The following is an 18,832-nucleotide window of genomic DNA, read 5'->3' on the forward strand; positions in this document are numbered from 1 at the left end:
ATGTGGAGAGATGATAAGATGATGATGATTGACGTACCGGATCTCCTCTCTGGTAAACAAGAATACCCTGAAGACTCTGGCAGGAGCACTCATTCAGGGGTACTACGACTATGCTTGCACCTCATGGTACCAAAGCACCTCAAAGGCGCTAAAAACAAAATTACAAACATCTCAAAACAAACTGGTCAGACTACTGCTTGACCTTACTCCTAGAACCCACCTCACCCCTGCCCACTTTGACAACCTAGGATGGCTTAGAGTAGATGACAGAGTACAGCAACTTGCAATGGGCCTGGTCTACAAGATACACTACACGACCAAGGTACCCATGTACATGGCAAAATACTTCCCAAAGGTCAGTGAATACCACGATCACAACACCAGAGGGAGCTCCACAAATCATGTTAAACCCAGATTCGGCTCAAATAAGGGACTAAACACGTTTCGCAATTATGCCACATCAATGTGGAACGCCCTACCCAAAGCTGTAAAGGAATGTGGATCACTACCCACTTTCAAAACCTCTCTCAAGAGACACCTACGGGAGACTGCAATTCAACACTGGCCCCTGTAAATATCCTAACCCAACCCCCTCCAATGTACAGTCATTTACCTAGTATGGTTTTGTCAATAGTCCAATGTACAATTTTGTTTGTTTGTACAGAGTCTCCCCCCCCCCTCAATGTACAGTTTTGCTTGTTTATACAGTGTGCCCCCCCCCCCCCAACCACCTCCAATGTAAATTACCCAGTATGGTTGTCAATATCCCAGTGTACCCAACCCCCCCCACCCAACCTCCTCCAATGTACAGTTTCTACGTCAAATGTATATACTCCCTTTTCTTGACTCCTTCTGTATCACAAACAGTACTGTATTTGCAAATCTGGTATGTCATAAATGTATAGATGTAGCAGTACTGACTATCTGTATGTCATGTATGTCATATATGTCCTGATGAATTGAAAATGGGGGACCCTGATGTAAACAAGACGAAAGTCTTTCTCTGGTCTGCATCCCCTTAACAATTGTGTGTATTGAGCTGTACTGTATTGTACCCATTCTGCAATCTGTTAATAAAGTTTTCAATCAATCAATCAATCAACGTGATGTGATGATTGATTGACGGGGACACGGACACTTCTAACGTTCAGGTTCAGCCATGCATTAGGTGAGTAGTAGTAGCCCACTATTAGGACGTGAAATACTGTCTACTTAAATTTATAAAATATCAACCTATCTATCTATCTAATAATGAGACAATATGCAAATAAGATAATACTAATAATTGTCACGGTGTCCCCGTATATGAAATGAAAGTGGCTTGCAACTTTACTGGCTGTCACAAACTGTTTATTTCTCGTTTAGCATATTACATTCCACTTCTATAAACAATCAAAGTCCTACCGTAAGAGCCTCATACGGGTCAATTAAACCTTTTTGATTAGTCTTTCCTTCGAGCTAAGTTGGACTGAACATTTCACTGTCAAAAGCGCAAATGTAAATAAGGTTGCGTCGCAACACGGTTTTCAAAATAAAGGTCACATATACAAATACCTCTCAATTCTTACTAAAAAAAGTCCCGGATATACATAAACATTAATTGGCATAGATCTCTATAAACGGCCCAACACATTGATCACTTTAGGCACACACTGAAACCAGTAACATCACAAATATGAAGCAGGTAATTACCCATACAAATAATAAACCTTTCATGGGGTTATTTACAATAATAATTCATTTGATTTCTAAAGCACTTTTCATTGTGAAACAAATGTATGCAGAGTTTCTTGTCCTCCTGATTAATGCAATGGTGTGTGTGTGTTGTGGTGATCTCATTCAAGGAGCACTACACAAGTGCGCGCACACACACACACACACACACAGTTTGTTGTTTTTGTTCTATTAGTGATTTACACACTTTCTCGGTTGGTTCATTATAAAAGATACAAACCTGAAAACAAACGCACTTAAATGTTAAATAAAAGGACCACAGTAATGAGGCAGGAGGAACATATTTTTTTAATAATGGTAAAATTGTTATTTAAAAATTTGCCCCTAAAAAATATTTTTTGCCCCTAAATGTCTCATTTACGGGCAAGTGTGCCCCTAGTGAAAAAGCTTAGCGTACAGCCCTGAGACGTACTAGAACACTGATCAGGTACAGGACAGCTGTTGAGAACAGAGCCAGGGACATAGAACTAGACATACTAGAACACTGATCAGGGACGTAGAACCAGACGTACTAGAACACTGATCAGGGACGTAGAACTAGACGCAGGGAACAAACTTAACTTTTTGACTTACCAGCCATTTGGCTGGTAGATTTTAAAAACTACCAGCCATCCAGATGTTTTACCAGCCAAAAATTATAAATAGCTTTTTAGTATATCGCCATGTGTTATTATTACTATATAATACTCTAATTACCGCACAGTGCGCACAAAAAAAAAAATAAAGTTTGAATGCATTTTTTTTTTTTTAGTAGTCTACTCTTATAGCCTGCCTCTAGTCTAATGGTGCTTTTCCACTGCATAGTACCTACTCGACTCGACCCGCTTTAGGCACCTGGTACTTCGTTCCTTTTCCACTGCAGCCAGGTACTACTACTCCGTTTGTCTCCGTGTGGGGAATGGGTAAATGACCAAGTAAGGCTTTGTCAATATTCCAATGTACAGTGTAAAATGTGTTCTGCCAACGCTAACGTTACCTCTCATTGTGTATTCTACCAAGCAAACCCGGGTTTAACGTTACCTCTCTATATCGGCTGACTGTAGTATTAGGCTAATAACAACAACAAACTTAACACATCAGCGATCTTGTTGTGACACTAAACTCTCCGCTCGGTGGTAAATTGGGTTGATGTCGGTTGTTTCATCAATAAATAAGGCAGAATACACAGTGAATCCATTCTTTTTTGTTTATTGCACTTGGTTCTGTCGCAAACAAATCCTGAATGAAATGCATCCTTAGCGAGGCAGTAAAGATGGCGGCGCGGCGTTCTGTTTTCGTTCAGACAGAGGCTACAAAATGTGACGCGTCGAGTAGGGGGTATCTGCAGAGCCGCAGAGCCAGGCTGGACCAATAGGGTCGCTTGGAACCGAGTAGGGTATATCTGCAGAGCCGCAAGCCAACTTTATTATTATGATAAAAAACAGCGGTGACGCGGTATTCAGCCCAACTCTGCGGTGAGCGTGATGCAACAGCGATCGCGGCAGCTCTAGCCGACGCATGCAGTGGATTTTGTTGGCCGCCAGATGGCGCCCAGGCCTTAATTTATGACGGCCAAACATTAAATCTACAAGCCTGTGGCGGTGGGCGTGTGACTAATTTGTACCCTGACTAGACGTACTAGAAAACACTGATCAGGTACGACAGCTGTTGAGAACAGAGGCAGGGACGTAGAACTAGACATACTAGAACACTGATCAGGGACGTAGAACTAGACATACTAGAACACTGATCAGGGACGTAGAACTAGACATACTAGAACACTGATCAGGGACGTAGAACTAGACATACTAGAACACTGATCAGGGACGTAGAACCAGACGTACTAGAACACTGATCAGGGACGTAGAACTAGACATACTAGAACACTGATCAGGGACGTAGAACTAGACATACTAGAACACTGATCAGGGACGTAGAACCAGACGTACTAGAACACTGATCAGGGACGTAGAACTAGACGTACTAGAACACTGATCAGGGACGTAGAACTAGACGTACTAGAACACTGATCAGGGACGTAGAACTAGACATACTAGAACACTGATCAGGGACGTAGAACTAGATGTACTAGAACACTGATCAGGGACGTAGAACTAGACGTACTAGAACACTGATCAGGGACGTAGAACTAGACGTACTAGAACACTGATCAGGGACGTAGAACTAGACATACTAGAACACTGATCAGGGATGACAGCTGTTGAGAACAGAGCCAGGGACGTAGAACTAGACGTACTAGAACACTGATCAGGTACAGGACAGCTGTTGAGAAGCAGAGCCAGGGACGTAGAACTAGACGTACTAGAACACTGATCAGGGACGTAGAACCAGACGTACTAGAACACTGATCAGGGACGTAGAACCAGACGTACTAGAACACTGATCAGGGACGTAGAACCAGACGTACTAGAACACTGATCAGGGACGTAGAACCAGACGTACTAGAACACTGATCAGGTACGACAGCTGTTGAGAAGCAGAGGCAGGGACGTAGAACTAGACGTACTAGAACACTGATCAGGTACAGGACAGCTGTTGAGAAGCAGAGGCAGGGACGTAGAACTAGACGTACTAGAACACTGATCAGGGACGTAGAACCAGATGTACTAGAACACTGATCAGGGACGTAGAACCAGACGTACTAGAAAACACTGATCAGGGACGTAGAACTAGACGTACTAGAACACTGATCAGGGACGTAGAACCAGACGTACTAGAAAACACTGATCAGGGACGTAGAACTAGACGTACTAGAACACTGATCAGGGACGTAGAACCAGACGTACTAGAACACTGATCAGGGACGGAAACACAGCGACGTCACAGAAAACCAGTTCCATTCCACTGAAAGACCAACATCACTTTGAATGCGTTTTAACATGGAAGTAACTCTAAACATCGATAAAGGATCCGTCTGTCAGCCTGGTCACTTGGTCAGTTCACCATTCTAAGACTTCAGGCTCAAATTCTTAGCTATCAAAGCTCAATATATTTAATTGCCCACTCTTAACACATTCCTGGCCAACCACGTATATATATACGTTATTGGGCGCCATCCTTAAACGGCCAACCACGTGTATATATACGTATTACCACTCGTTTTTGCTTTTATTCCATTTTAATATCCTACTCAATGTCACGGAGCTGTATGGTGGCTGGAAACGGCATATCGGGACTCCGAAAGTGCAGTACCGGCCAGATCCTGGTATTGGCGCTGTCTCGATAATGCAGTTTCCCTTGTTGCAGACGGGGTGTCACCTTTTTTTCACTCCGGGTTAGCTTTTCTGTTAGCCTGAAGCGAGGGCTTCAACCGATCGCCTGGAATACTTATTGCGACGCCGAATTCAGTATGCAGTAAAGGAATATAGCGTCAGACAATGGACATATCGATCTACCAGATGGCGATCAAATAACTGGGAATTTCTTTTTGGAATCCAACCGGCCACAGGTAAGAGCGATTTGACGTCAATTTCAGCCTGATCGGGCCTTGTTCTCATAGCCATCCACCCTGTCAGCGTATGATGTTGCAATAACGAATGCCGTTATTGGTAATCAATAATCAGAAATGACTCCCCCCCCCCCCTTTCATGCATTCATGGTGGACCATGATACCGATCATATGCATTTGGATTTTTAACTCTAGCTTGTGTAGGGCCGAAACGCCAATCGATTCAACGTTATTAGCTTAGCGCCCTATAACTAGCTTTGCAGGAATTACCCCAGATCATTGCAGTATATAGTTCATATTCACGACGCTATAAAATGGGAATGTATTGATGAAGAAATTATTTCTTTATGGCATATTGAAGGGAAGGTTTATACTGTCAATTGACATTGACAATGGACACATAGCAATAATATAAAATATAGATTTAGCTCTACAAACAACCTCACAATGAAAAGCTGGCCTCAGAGTGAGATTAGAAATTATTTTTATGCCCACCTCGTGGTAAGAGAGTCTCTCTCTCTCTCTCTCTCCCTCTCTCTCTCTCTCTCCCTCCCTCTCCCTCTCTCTCTCTCTCTCTCCCCCTCCCTCCCTCCCTCCCTCCCTCCCTCCCTCCAGCTGGACAACCGATATGCTCTGTGTTACTTGAACATTTTTCACTGTGCTCCTAAATTTCTTTGTGTGCTCCTAAATTGTATTGGAGCACATGAGTTATAGCGCAGCGCCCTGGCTCTGCGTCTCACCTGTGCTCTGGTGGCAGGTGTATCCTCCCAGTCGGAGCGTGATGCCACAGCGGTGGCAGGTGAAGCAGCTGCGGTGGAAGAACTTGCCGTCTGCGCTGAAGCGCTCCAGGACGTAGACCCTCTGCCTGCAGACGTGACACTCCTCACTGCTCCCCGCCGGCAGCAGGCCTGGCGTCAGCGGGACAAACACAAACGGGTTATTATCACGTAGGGCTGCAACGATTAATCGACATAATAGACGACGTCGATTATAAAAAAAATCGTTGACGAGGAATTGTTGCGTCGATTAGTCATTAAAAAAAAATATTATAATTTTTTTTCTTTTTTCTTTTTTTACTACCTATCTTTGTGAAAGTGGCTTCTCAGCTCTGGTCCAGCCAGCTGAAGACTTCTGAGCTTAACATAACAGACCGACAGTAAGTTTGGGGGAACTAATGGGATAACTGGGGATGTTGTTTGGTCCTGACAAGAGTCTCAAAGCAACTCTGAGGTCATGCTCAATGTCCAATCTGTTCCTCTGCTCTGTCTTCAGCTGGACCAGAGCTGAGAAGCCACTTTCACAAAGATAGGTAGATATATATATATGTTTTATTTTATTTAATTTTTTTATATAATTGTTTTTCGATTAGTCGACCAAAATGGTCATTAGTTGCAGCCCTATTATCACGGGAGCAGAGGGATTTGTCGGGGAGCGGCGGCCACTAGAACAGATGGAAGATACCGCCGTCCGTCCGTCCGTCCGTTCTTCATTTGGACCCTAGCTCAACGTAACGTGCGTTTGCAGAACCAACAGCGACAGTGCGGCTGGTGGCGTGTCCCGTCAGCTCCAACCGTTCACTTACTGTAGATTATTGTACCGTATATTTGTATGTTGTCTAGATTACATTTAGTCATTCAGCTGAACGCTTTTATCCAAAGCGACCTACAGGTTCTGTACGACGAGTTCAGCAGGAAGGGTACAACTCTATCAGCTGAGTAACAATGTTCATCAAACAGTGTTGAAACTTGGGTGCTGCAGTGTTGAGTGCATAGTAGTAGAGACTAGGGATGCTCGATATTGGGCTTTTTTACCGATACCGATATACCGATATTGTCCAACTCTTAATTTCCGATACCGATATCAACCGATATCAACCAATACCGATATATGCAGGGTTCCCCCCCCCACCCAAAAACGGAATAATTTCAGGTAATTAACATTACATATCTCTTGTTGTGGAATGAACACAACATTATGCATACTTTTGACAATAAATACAATAAGAATTTGTTCTTACTTGCTTGCCTGGGTAAATAAAGGTTATAGAAATGTAAAACCGATACAGATATTTTCCGATATCACATTTTAATGCCAATATCGGCCGATAATATCGGACATCCCTAGTAGAGACATATTAGTATAGTAGGTAGTAATATAAACATGGAACAAAAAGTTTGGAGATTTGTGTTTGGTAGATTATTTCTCTTTTGTAACGATGCTTCTTGGCAATATATTTTATACCGTTGGAAAGCCTGTTTATTTCCCTTTTAAATGGTGCCCCATTTGTAAGGAACATGCATTTGCGGGATGAGCAGCACATCTAAGTGTGTGGATTGCGCCCATGAAAAATGTGCCAAATCTTATTCAAACAGCTTATTCTGCAGTTGCTATTGACTCCTGTTTGGTGGATTGGATGATTGAAGTCTATCAGTAACAAGGAAGAAACAAGACATATTGGCAATTTTACAATTAATTAATTTAACAAACAGTCAGAAGCCTCAGTAGCGTGTGGAAGAACCATACACAGCCAGAACAGCCTGGCACAGAAAAATAACCCAGATACGGTTATTTACGGCTATTAAAGTGAGGAGTACTCCGTGTACGTATTCTTCCACTTTCAATTGACCGGATCTCAAACCCCGCCCTCTTTTCTTGATCCTCCAATCACAACCGCTGCGCTGGAGATATGTGGAGCTCGAGATAGGTGGAGCTTGAGATAGGCGGAGCTTGAGATAGGCGGAGCTTGAGATAGGTCAACTGAGTGGTGTTGTTTGTAGTCGTGTCTCTTAACCCGTTGAAACACATTTGTGTGTATATGCAGGCTATATAATGCATTCTTAGCAGGCATTTTAGGTCTAAATGGGTTCATGTTCTTCTACACTTTCTGTAAATAATTGACTATTTGATCTTACCTAATTTTATATTTTATTTGACGTTACTACTACTACTTATTGTTACCATTCTTGTATTCATTGATGTTTCTTAATTGTGCACGGTTGAGTCTGAGCTCGAAACACAAACATGTCATTACCTGCAATGCCCCTGTATTGTTGTGTATTTGACAAATAAAGAACTTTAACTTCTCTCCGTTATCATTTCATATCGCATTGCAGATGTTTTCCTTTGGTTTATTATTATTATTATTTGTATTTATTTATTCTTTTAAACAAAAGTTAGTTTAACCAAGGGTAGCTTTGCTGTGCTTCAACTTCCTCTAGTGTGAGGTAATCGGTACAGTATCTTGCAAAACGATGTTCTCAGGAGTAGCTGGCAGAACAGTTGAGCAACGCTGGTGAAAACGCTGCTCGTTCCACCAGCCAGCTGATGTTTCACACGTCGACATTCTTCCTGTGTCGACGTATATCATTTTCCAAAACCACCATCCCATTATCTGCATAATTGCAAAGGATTGTGGGCTACGTGCGGTGGATAGCAAGATGCCGTCGGTACGTTCTGCCTCTAATGAGTACCTTGGAGCGGGTCCAGGTCGGGGTCAGCACCCTCCTCGGCGACAGGCTCGGGCCTCACCTCTGGGGCTACGAGAGGAGCTACCGACTGGGAGAGGGAGAGAATAATTAATAAGCTGAAGAATAAAAAGTTGAGATATGAATTACATTTCCTCTCTGTAATCGCTTAAATGGTAAATGGTGCATTTATATAGCAGCTTTTATCCAAAGCGCTTTACAATTTCGTTCCTCACATTTCACCCATTCACTCACACACCGAAGGCGGAGGCGACCATGCAAGGTGCCGACCTGCTCATCGGGAGCAGTTAGGGGGTTAAGTGTCTTTGCTCAAGGACACATCGACACGCTGCCCGGGAGGGGCGGGAATCGAACCAGGAACTTTCTGACTACAAGACGACCGCGCTACCTCCTGAGACGCTGTCGCCCCCTAGATTTTAGATTAGCTTAGATTTTTTTTATCAGAGTAGAGGTGAAACGATTAGAGTAACTAGAGTTACTAGATTACTAAAAAATCATTGAATCAAATAATTTCCCCTCAAGGCCCGATTTAACCCCCAGCGCACTGTGTTGCACAAGGACAGTAATCACTGTTGCACAACGCACTTCCGCTGTGGAAAGTGAACGTGAAGAGATTTCAGGGCGCGGTTTGCAAAATAGAAGATAGAGAAAATACTAAATAGCGATGAGCAAAGAGAGACAGAACCTAGAGAAAACGCCAGAAGTTGTCAAAGGTTTGGGATAATTTCAAGCTGAAAGAAAAGGAAAACTCTGCGCAGTGCGTCTGTTGTAAAACTGAACTAGCACCACAATAGCACTTCGTCAACGCTTCAGCATCTCAGCAGAAAGCATCCAATCATTCAGAAGCACAACATCTCTTTTCACTGTTATGCTGACGACACACAGCTTTACGTTTCCCTGAAACCTAACAACCAGTCTCTACTTAACAGTCTCCTCATGTCCTGCCTGGATGACGTTAAATGTTGGATGGCACAAAACATTCTACAACTAAATCAAAACAAATGCGCAATAATCCTCTTCGGCCCCCCAGACGCTGTCACCACCCTTACCAACAGCCTTGGCAACCTGTCCTCCCTGGTCAAGCCGTACGTCAAGAACCTAGGTGTCATTTTTGATCCACAATTTAAATTCGACAGACAAGTGAACTCAGTGGTAAAGGCATGTTTTTTCCAACTACGCACCATTGCCAAACTCAAAGCCCTTCTCTCCCCTGCAGACCTTCAGAGAGTCATCCACGCTTTCATTTCATCTAGATTAGACTACTGCAACTCCCTCTATATAGGCATCAACCAGTCTTCCCTGTCCCGCTTACAACTGGTACAAAACGCCGCTGCCAGACGGTTGACCGGAGCCCACAAGAGAGACCACATCACCCCTGTCCTTGCCTCCCTTCATTGGCTTCCAGTACGCTACAGGATAGATTTTAAGGTTCTCCTATTTGTTTTTAAAGCCCTTAATGGTCACCCCCCCCTCCTACATCTCAGACCTCCTATTCCCCTATTCCAACACCAGGTGCCTCAGGTCAGCCGATCAGAGGCTCCTGACAGTCCGGAGGTCTAACCTCAAGCTCAGGGGGGGGGGCCGTGCCTTTGCTGTCGCAGCCCCTGAACTGTGGAACAGCATCCCACCTCCACTAGGCTCCTTGCCCCCTGAACTGTGGAACAGCATCCCCGCCTCCACTAGGCTTCTCGCCCCCTCGATAGATGCCTTCAAATCTAGGCTCTAAACCCACTTCTACCTACTAGCCTTTCCCGTTCACTGACTCGTGCCCCGTTTTCCTGTGTGCTTACCTGTGTGTCCTCCCATAAAACGTGATTGTTGTCTATATGTATCTATGTGTATCTACCCTCTGTACAGCACTTTGGTTGACCCGTGTCATGTTAAATGTGCTATATAAATAAATCTGATTGATTGATTGATTGATTGATTGATCCAGTCCACAGAGCGGAGCCGACACAAAGGTAACGTCGTCATTAGCATTTAACTTAAATATATAATGTTGTCATTGCCAGTTGAAATTATGGCTAGTAAAGAATGTACGTTGATGTTAATTATGGCCACATGTAATGGCTGGTTAAGAACATAAATCAATATGGTGGCTAGTTATTATATATATAGGTGGCGACAGTGGCTCGGTAGGTAGAGCAGTCGTCTGGTAATCTGGAGGTTCCCGGTTCGATTCCCGCTCCTCCCGGGCAGCTTGTCGAAGTGTCCTTGAGCAAGACACTGAACCCCTAATTGCTCCTGATGTGCAGGTTGGCACCTTGCATGGTCAACTCCGCCATCAGTGAGTGAATGGGTAAAATGTGAGGAACAAATTGTAAAGCGCTTTGGATAAAAGCGCTATATAAATGCAGCCATTTACCATTTATTATGTTAAGATATCCAAGTTATCTAAGTTGCTCGAAAAAATAACAATAGAAAAGCAAAAGTTATTTCATATCCGATTACTCGATAAATCGATGGAATAACGGGTAGTATACTAAAGTAATCGACAGTAGCTCTGAACAGGGTAAATCTGCATTTTGCTATGATGCCCCTCTAGCTCATGGAATGAACTCCCTCCCCTCTGTTGCAGAGTTTAAAACCTTGATCCCCAACCTTTGTCAATCAAGTTGTACATGTTTTAATTGATTGTCATCCTTACTAGTCTAAGTGTTATGATTGTATATGCCGTGTGATTTTATATGCCTTTTCTTTTGCTTAACTCTGTATGTTTTGCTTAACTATCTATGTATGTACACTCGTGACGTGATTGTAAATGAGGGAAACCTCACTTGCCTTTCGAGTTGAAATAAAGGTTTGAAATGATCGCTGCAGCCCTATATATCAGAGCTGAGCAAGTCAATACTAATGAAATACCGTAGATATTCTACCAAAGCAGAATTAAGTGGAGTAGAATGTAAGTAGACTCACGTTGGCCTCGTCTCCCATCGTCGGATCTCTTGCTTTTGCCTCTCGGTTGGCTGCCAGCTTCTCCTTTATAGAAAAAAAAAACAAAAACGAATTATTGGTCACGTGACCCGCTTCTTGCAACACGGGTTACGTAATGCGACGACAGAATATCAGACGCTGACAGAATGACAGAACAGAGAGATGTTCAATGTTATGGTACGACTGGGGAAAAAAAACATCATAATGATAAAGTAAAACCTTTTACCACTAAATTAAAACTAAAACACCATTATCTACACTGTGAGATGGAGATAAATTAACTAAGTGTGTTCCTGCAGCTAACTGGGCACAGCGTCAACTCATTCAACATAACCTCATTTTTTATTTAAATTTTTTATCTTTTCCCCCCTCCTTTTTCCTCCGTTTTTCTCCCATACCAATGTTAGTCGTTATGCCAATTCCCAATCCCCTTCCTGGTCGCTGCGCACTTACCCCCCACAGTCGGTCTGGGAGAGTGGAGGCTACCACGTGCTTCCTCCGACACACGTCTAGCCAATCAACCGCTTCTTTTCACCTGGCAGCGCGGACTCTCACTGAGAGGGTGTAACGTGTGGAAGGATCACACTACCCCCTTAGATCCTTTCCTCGCTGAGCAGGCGCCCCGACCGAACTGTAGGAGTCGCTGTTTACAACGACCAGGACCCACCCACCGGCTTTCCCACCCTCTTAACACTTGGCCAATTGTGTTAGTACGACGGCCGGCCAAGCCGGAAGCAACGGCGAGAGCCGGGCTCGATACCAGTATCTCCTGCGTTGGTGGCGAGCGCCTTGCCCACTTGCGCCACCCAGCCGCCCTAACATAACCTCCTTTTAGCATTTCGTTGCATGTTGTACTTTAGTTTTGTGTATTGTATATTTTGTATCGTGTTTGGTCTTTATTCTTTTTACTGTATGAAGCACAATCTCCGGAGGCTCATACAGAACCAAGCTTTTCACTGTAATGTACATGTACCTTATATATGTGACAAATAAAACAAAACTTGAACTTGACACAGCGCTGCTGTCGGGACAAAACCTCATAACTCCAAAAACCCAACTTTTCAGCAGATGAAAAAAACTAACACAGATTTGAGGGTGAATAGAGTTAGGAGGTTTAGACAGATGATCGGTTTAATGCTTTCCCATTGTTTAAACTTTGTAAAACCCACACACACATATGGAGGATGATCTACGGAGTTGATTTATATAATAATACAAAAATTCAAAAAATGGAGTTATGAGGTTTTGTCCCGACAGCAGCGCACAGTCAAAAAGCCACAAGGTGCTCTGGATGAAAGCGGCCATCGGATTAAAAATATTAAAAACCGGGCGGGGGGGGGGGGGGGGGGGGGGGTTAGCAGACGTCTTTATCAGGAGAACTTGGACCTGACCCCCCAGCACCACTGGACCTGACCCCCCAGCACCACTGGACCTGACCCCCCCAGGCACCACTGGACCTGACCCCCCAGCACCACTGACCTGACCCCCCCAGGCACCATTGGACCAGACCCCCCCAGGCACCACTGGACCAGACCCCCCCAGCACCACTGGACCAGACCCCCCCAGGCACCACTGGACCTGACCCCCCAGCACCACTGACCTGACCCCCCCAGGCACCACTGGACCTGACCCCCCCAGCACCACTGGACCTGACCCCCCCAGGCACCACTGGACCTGACCCCCCCAGGCACCACTGACCTGACCCCCCCAGGCACCACTGGACCTGACCCCCCCAGGCACCACTGGACCTGACCCCCCCAGGCACCACTGGACCAGACCCCCCCAGGCACCACTGGACCTGACCCCCCAGCACCACTGGACCAGACCCCCCCAGGCACCACTGGACCTGACCCCCCGAGCACCACTGACCTGACCCCCCCAGGCACCACTGGACCTGACCCCCCCAGCACCACTGGACCTGACCCCCCAGCACCACTGGACCTGACCCCCCCAGGCACCACTGGACCTGACCCCCCCAGGCACCACTGGACCTGACCCCCCAGCACCACTGGACCTGACCCCCCCAGGCACCACTGGACCTGACCCCCCCAGGCACCACTGGACCTGACCCCCCAGCACCACTGACCTGACCCCCCAGCACCACTGACCTGACCCCCCAGCACCACTGGACCTGACCCCCAGAACCACTGGACCTGACCCCCCAGCACCACTGGACCTGACCCCCCAGGCACCACTGGACCTGACCCCCCCATAACCATTGGACCAGACCCCCAGAACCACTGGACCTGACCCCCCCAGGCACCACTGGACCTGACCCCCCAGCACCACTGACCTGACCCCCCAGCACCACTGACCTGACCCCCCAGCACCACTGGACCTGACCCCCCCAGAACCACTGGACCTGACCCCCCAGCACCACTGGACCTGACCCCCCCAGGCACCACTGGACCTGACCCCCCAGCACCACTGGACCAGACCCCCCCAGGCACCACTGGACCAGACCCCCCCAGGCACCACTGGACCTGACCCCCAGCACCACTGGACCTGACCCCCCCAGGCACCACTGGACCTGACCCCCCATAACCATTGGACCAGACCCCCAGAACCACTGGACCTGACCCCCCCAGGCACCACTGACCTGACCCCCCAGCACCACTGGACCTGACCCCCAGAACCATGCGGGCCCATCTGGCCTCACCTTGCGTCTCTGCAGGGAGTTGTGCTTCAAGTTGCTGAGGAAGAAGACGGTCGACTGGGTCCGGGATAAAGACAGAGGCTTGGTGGTCAGAACCAGCTCCCTCGCAGGTTCTGTAGCACGCACACGCACACACACACACACACACCCACACACACAAATAATTTATTCATGTCCACATGCATCAACAAAAACAGGCGAGGGATATTATGAACATTGTAAAATGCAGTCATACATTAATAAGAGACCTTCCGTAGTTCCAACGAGGCACTGGAGCTAATTAAGCGGATATAAGCACGATAACAATGCATCACACCAACACACGGCGACATTAAAACGTCCTCTTAACACACCACACACACACACACAACCACTAATTAACACAGTGACGTCCCGATCTCCGCACAGCCGCAGCAAACACGTGAAAGAAGGCGGCTTTACCCCAGGTGCTCATCGTTTCACCCCCTGCCGCTCTCTCTCTCCCTCCCTCCCCGACTACATCTCTTATTATTATCAGTCGATCGATACCCTAGAAAGCACAACCTTCTCCTCCTCTTAGCCTCGGCAGCTCTGCGACGATTCCATCCAACTTGTCAATCTCCAGGAAAACTCCTGAGCTGTCAGCTGTCAGCGCCCCCCCCTCCTCTCTCTCTCAGCAGCACTCAGATAAGGTTACAACCCAAAGAGCTGCCTTTTTCAATCCGTGTCCTTCCCTAGAGAGAGAGAGAGAGAGAGAGAGAGAGAGAGAGAGAGAGAGGGAGACAGAGAGAGAGAGAGAGCTGAGAGAGAGACAGAGAGGGAGACAGAGAGAGAGAGAGAGAGAGAGAGATGAGAGAGAGCTGAGAGAGAGACAGAGAGGGAGACAGAGAGAGAGAGATGAGAGAGAGAGCTGAGAGAGAGACAGAGAGGGAGAGAGAGAGAGAGCTGAGAGAGAGACAGAGAGGAGAGAGAGAGAGAGAGAGAGAGAGAGAGAGAGAGAGAGAGAGAGAGAGAGAGAGAGAGAGAGAGAGAGAGGGGAGACAGAGAGAGAGAGGAGACAGAGAGAGAGAGGGAGACAGACAGACAGAGAGAGACAGAGAGAGAGACAGACAGACAGACAGACAGACAGACAGACAGAGAGAGAGAGAGAGAGAGAGAGAGAGAGACAGAGAGACAGAGAGAGAGAGGGAGGGAGGGAGAGGAGGAGGGAGGGAGAGAGGGAGACAGAGAGAGAAAGAGAGGGAGGGAGGGAGAGAGGGAGACAGAGAGAGAGAGAGGGAGACAGAGAGAGAGAGGGAGACAGACAGACAGAGAGAGACAGAGAGAGAGAGAGAGACAGACAGACAGAGAGAGACAGAGAGAGAGAGACAGACAGACAGAGAGAGACAGAGGGAGAGAGAGAGAGACAGAGAGAGGGGAGAGAGAGAGAGAGAGAGAGAGGAGTGTCTGCAGCCACGAGGCACCGCATAATAAACTCTCCTCGGCATCGGAAACGTATCGGTCCGCAAACCGCCGCGACGCTCGAGTCTTTCTTACCGCCGCTGCTGCTGCTGCTGCTGCTGCTGCTTCGGGCCGAGAGGAGAGAGGACGGACCATGACTCGCCTGCTCATCCCTCAGTGTGTGTGTGGATGGATCCCATGCAGCATCACACGCGCGCGCGCACACACACACAGAACAGGAGCGCGTAATGTCACACCCCCACCTCGACTCACATAGTATCCACAGTCCACACACACACACACAGACGCTGCAGAGGCACGCGGTCCTCCTCCAGGGCACACACACCCACAGACTATAACGACTACCTTCTGCGACAAAACGAGCAGCCTCTTCAGGGAGGAGGAGGAGGCGCTGCTTCCTAGCGGAGGAGGAGGAGGACACTGTGGTCCCAGCGAGCCGAGCCTCCTGCTGCTGCCGCTGCCGCTGCTGACGAGCCATGTCCTCGCGGCCGCCGTGTCGCTCCAGACTGCTGCTGCTCGGTGCAGGGGGGGGGGGGTGCAGGCAGAGCCAGCGGGGCGGGCGGGGGGGGGGGGGGGTGGGTAAGCGTGGCTCTTAAAGGGACGGCGACGACGCTATAATGTGTTGCAGATCAACACCGAGCACGTTTCACAGAGAAGGGGGGAGAAGAGGACAAACCCGCCCGACCCGGTTCGGAATAATAATAGGTGATGGTGGCGATTGTGCTGCGTTGGCTCTAACGCTAACGCGACCGGGTTAACTTATGTAACGTCTTGCGTCGCCTCTTCGGATCGACTACATGTGTGTGCACACATACACACAACACTGAGTATGACTGTTACTATAAACACACACACACACACACACACACACACACATACATACACAACACTGAGTATGACTGTTACTATAAACACACACACACACAACACACACACACACACATACATACACAACACTGAGTATGACTGTTACTATAAACACACACACACACACACACACATACATACACAACACTGAGTATGACTGTTACTATAAACACACACACACACACACACATACATACATACATACATACATACATACATACACAACACTGAGTATGACTGTTACTATAAACACACACACACACACACACACATACACAACACAGAGCATGACTATTACTATAAACTAGGGCTGTCTTAAATACTTCGAAGCTTTGTTTGATGGGCATGGGATTCGAATATGAAAATAAAATTCGAATACCGGTATATAAAAAATAATATATATATACACACCGGTATGTATTTTCTTTTTTTATTCCTTATTTTTTGTTGTTGTGCAAAATCAACTCTGCCTCTCTTTGTTAACTACAACAAGCAATGCTGTTTGTTATTTAAGACGAGGTCGGACTCGGCACCGACAGATTTGTGTTCATTATGCTGCTTTTATAAAGCCTCAAATGACGGCTTTTTTTTTTATCGAAGATTCTTTTTTCCGAAGGTCAGCCCTACTATAAACACACACACACACACACACACAACACTGAGCATGAATATTACTATAAACACACACATTGCACACAACACTGAGCATGAATATTACTATAAACACACACATTGCACACAACACGGAGCATGACTATTACTATAAACACACAAACACACACACATTGCACACAACACGGAGCATGACTATTACTATAAACACACGCGTAACACTGAGCATGGCCGTTACCGTAACACACACACACACAAAACAAAAATTAAAGGTGCACTATGCAGTTTTTGGGAGGGGCCAGCTATTTGTTTAGAAATATTATTTACTTATACATGTAATTATTCTAAAAATTATTATATTTGATGTCATCCTAAGTCAAAACAAAATGATTTTGGGGCACGTTGAGCCAAACATAAGCCTAGAATGTGTAAATCAAATTGTGGATCCTGCCAGTTTAAACCACAACAGTGAAACAGCAATTTCCCAGGTGGATTTCTTGCCTCCAAAGCGGTTCCGCCGACACAAGTCTAACTGGGACGCTTTGTTTCTTCAATCTGAAAATATACACTATCGTTTTTTTTTTTTACTTCCGAGTTTCAAATCTCTTTCCCAAAATTGCACAGTGCACCTTTAAATGCATTATTACAAACACAAACAATTGAAATAAATATAAAACATAAATAAATAAATAAAAGAAAAAAAACACCTGTGTGCAGGATGTGGATGGAACCTTTCAACACGCTGTGCTGGAGATCGACGGGTTCAACACTTTGAACTCTGTTGCCTAAACTCATCTATACCTACTAGGGCTGTCACCGACTAAGGATTTGGATGGTCGACTAGGATTGGCCAAAATTTGCCAAAAATAAAAAAATAAAAATAAGTATAGTATTTTTTATTTTTTATTATTAATTTTTTTTTTAAATGTATCATTCCATTTGGGCTGTGGGGGGTGCTTAATGTCTGAAGGAGTCGACTGAAGGCTTCTTGTCCTCTGCAAAAGCATGCAATTGGTCCACTGATGGATACATCTTGATATTTGTCTAGTCTAGTGTGTTCATTAGACGGTGAAATCCTCTTTCAGTGCCTCTGTGCCTGTTTCGTAGGCAGTTAGCCTCTGGTATGCGTGCTATTAGGCGTTAGCCACGCTTCTAGGCCTCTTTTCTTTTGGAAATAATGATAAAAAAATTATATATATATATTACAAATTTTTTGTAATTTTTTTTAATATATATTCGACTAAGAGGTTGGCCAGTCGACTACGGCTCCTTTCGACCGATCAGTCGACTAATCGACTAATAGGGGTCAGCCCTAATACCTACATGCAGCTTTCACGGTCTACAACTGCCCTACACTGTAATCATAATAACATAATAACTACCTACCTCATACTATAGTCTACCCAAATAACTTTGTATGATAGCATGTACAAATTACAATAATACTGTACATACCGTATATATACAATTATATATTTATATTTATTTATCTCTATCTGTCTGGATATACCTACATATAATCCGTCTATATACCTACTTATACACCTGCATATAACCCTGTATGATAGCATGTACAATAATGCTATATATATATATATATATATATATATATATATATATATATATATATATATATATATATATATATATATTAAA

At 45.6% G+C, this 18,832-nt stretch overlaps 1 protein-coding gene across 3 annotated transcripts in view; it reads right to left on the bottom strand.

Annotated features, from left to right (window-relative positions):
• The window catches only part of mical1 (microtubule associated monooxygenase, calponin and LIM domain containing 1), a 135,160-nt gene that overhangs the window by 32,266 nt on the left and 84,062 nt on the right, over positions 1 to 18,832 (bottom strand). For all 3 annotated transcript variants that reach the window (XM_084334061.1, XM_084334060.1, XM_084334059.1), the window contains exons 15-18: positions 14,261 to 14,370; positions 11,584 to 11,646; positions 8,653 to 8,737; positions 5,923 to 6,090 (exon numbers count right to left, since the gene is read on the bottom strand). In XM_084334061.1, coding sequence (XP_084190187.1) covers positions 5,923 to 6,090; positions 8,653 to 8,737; positions 11,584 to 11,646; positions 14,261 to 14,370 — 426 coding nt within the window. The remainder of the gene's footprint in view (positions 1 to 5,922; positions 6,091 to 8,652; positions 8,738 to 11,583; positions 11,647 to 14,260; positions 14,371 to 18,832) is intronic.

The sequence above is a fragment of the Notolepis coatsorum genome (assembly GCF_963971535.1).
Source record: "Notolepis coatsorum genome assembly, chromosome: 17".
NCBI lineage: Eukaryota > Metazoa > Chordata > Actinopteri > Aulopiformes > Paralepididae > Notolepis > Notolepis coatsorum.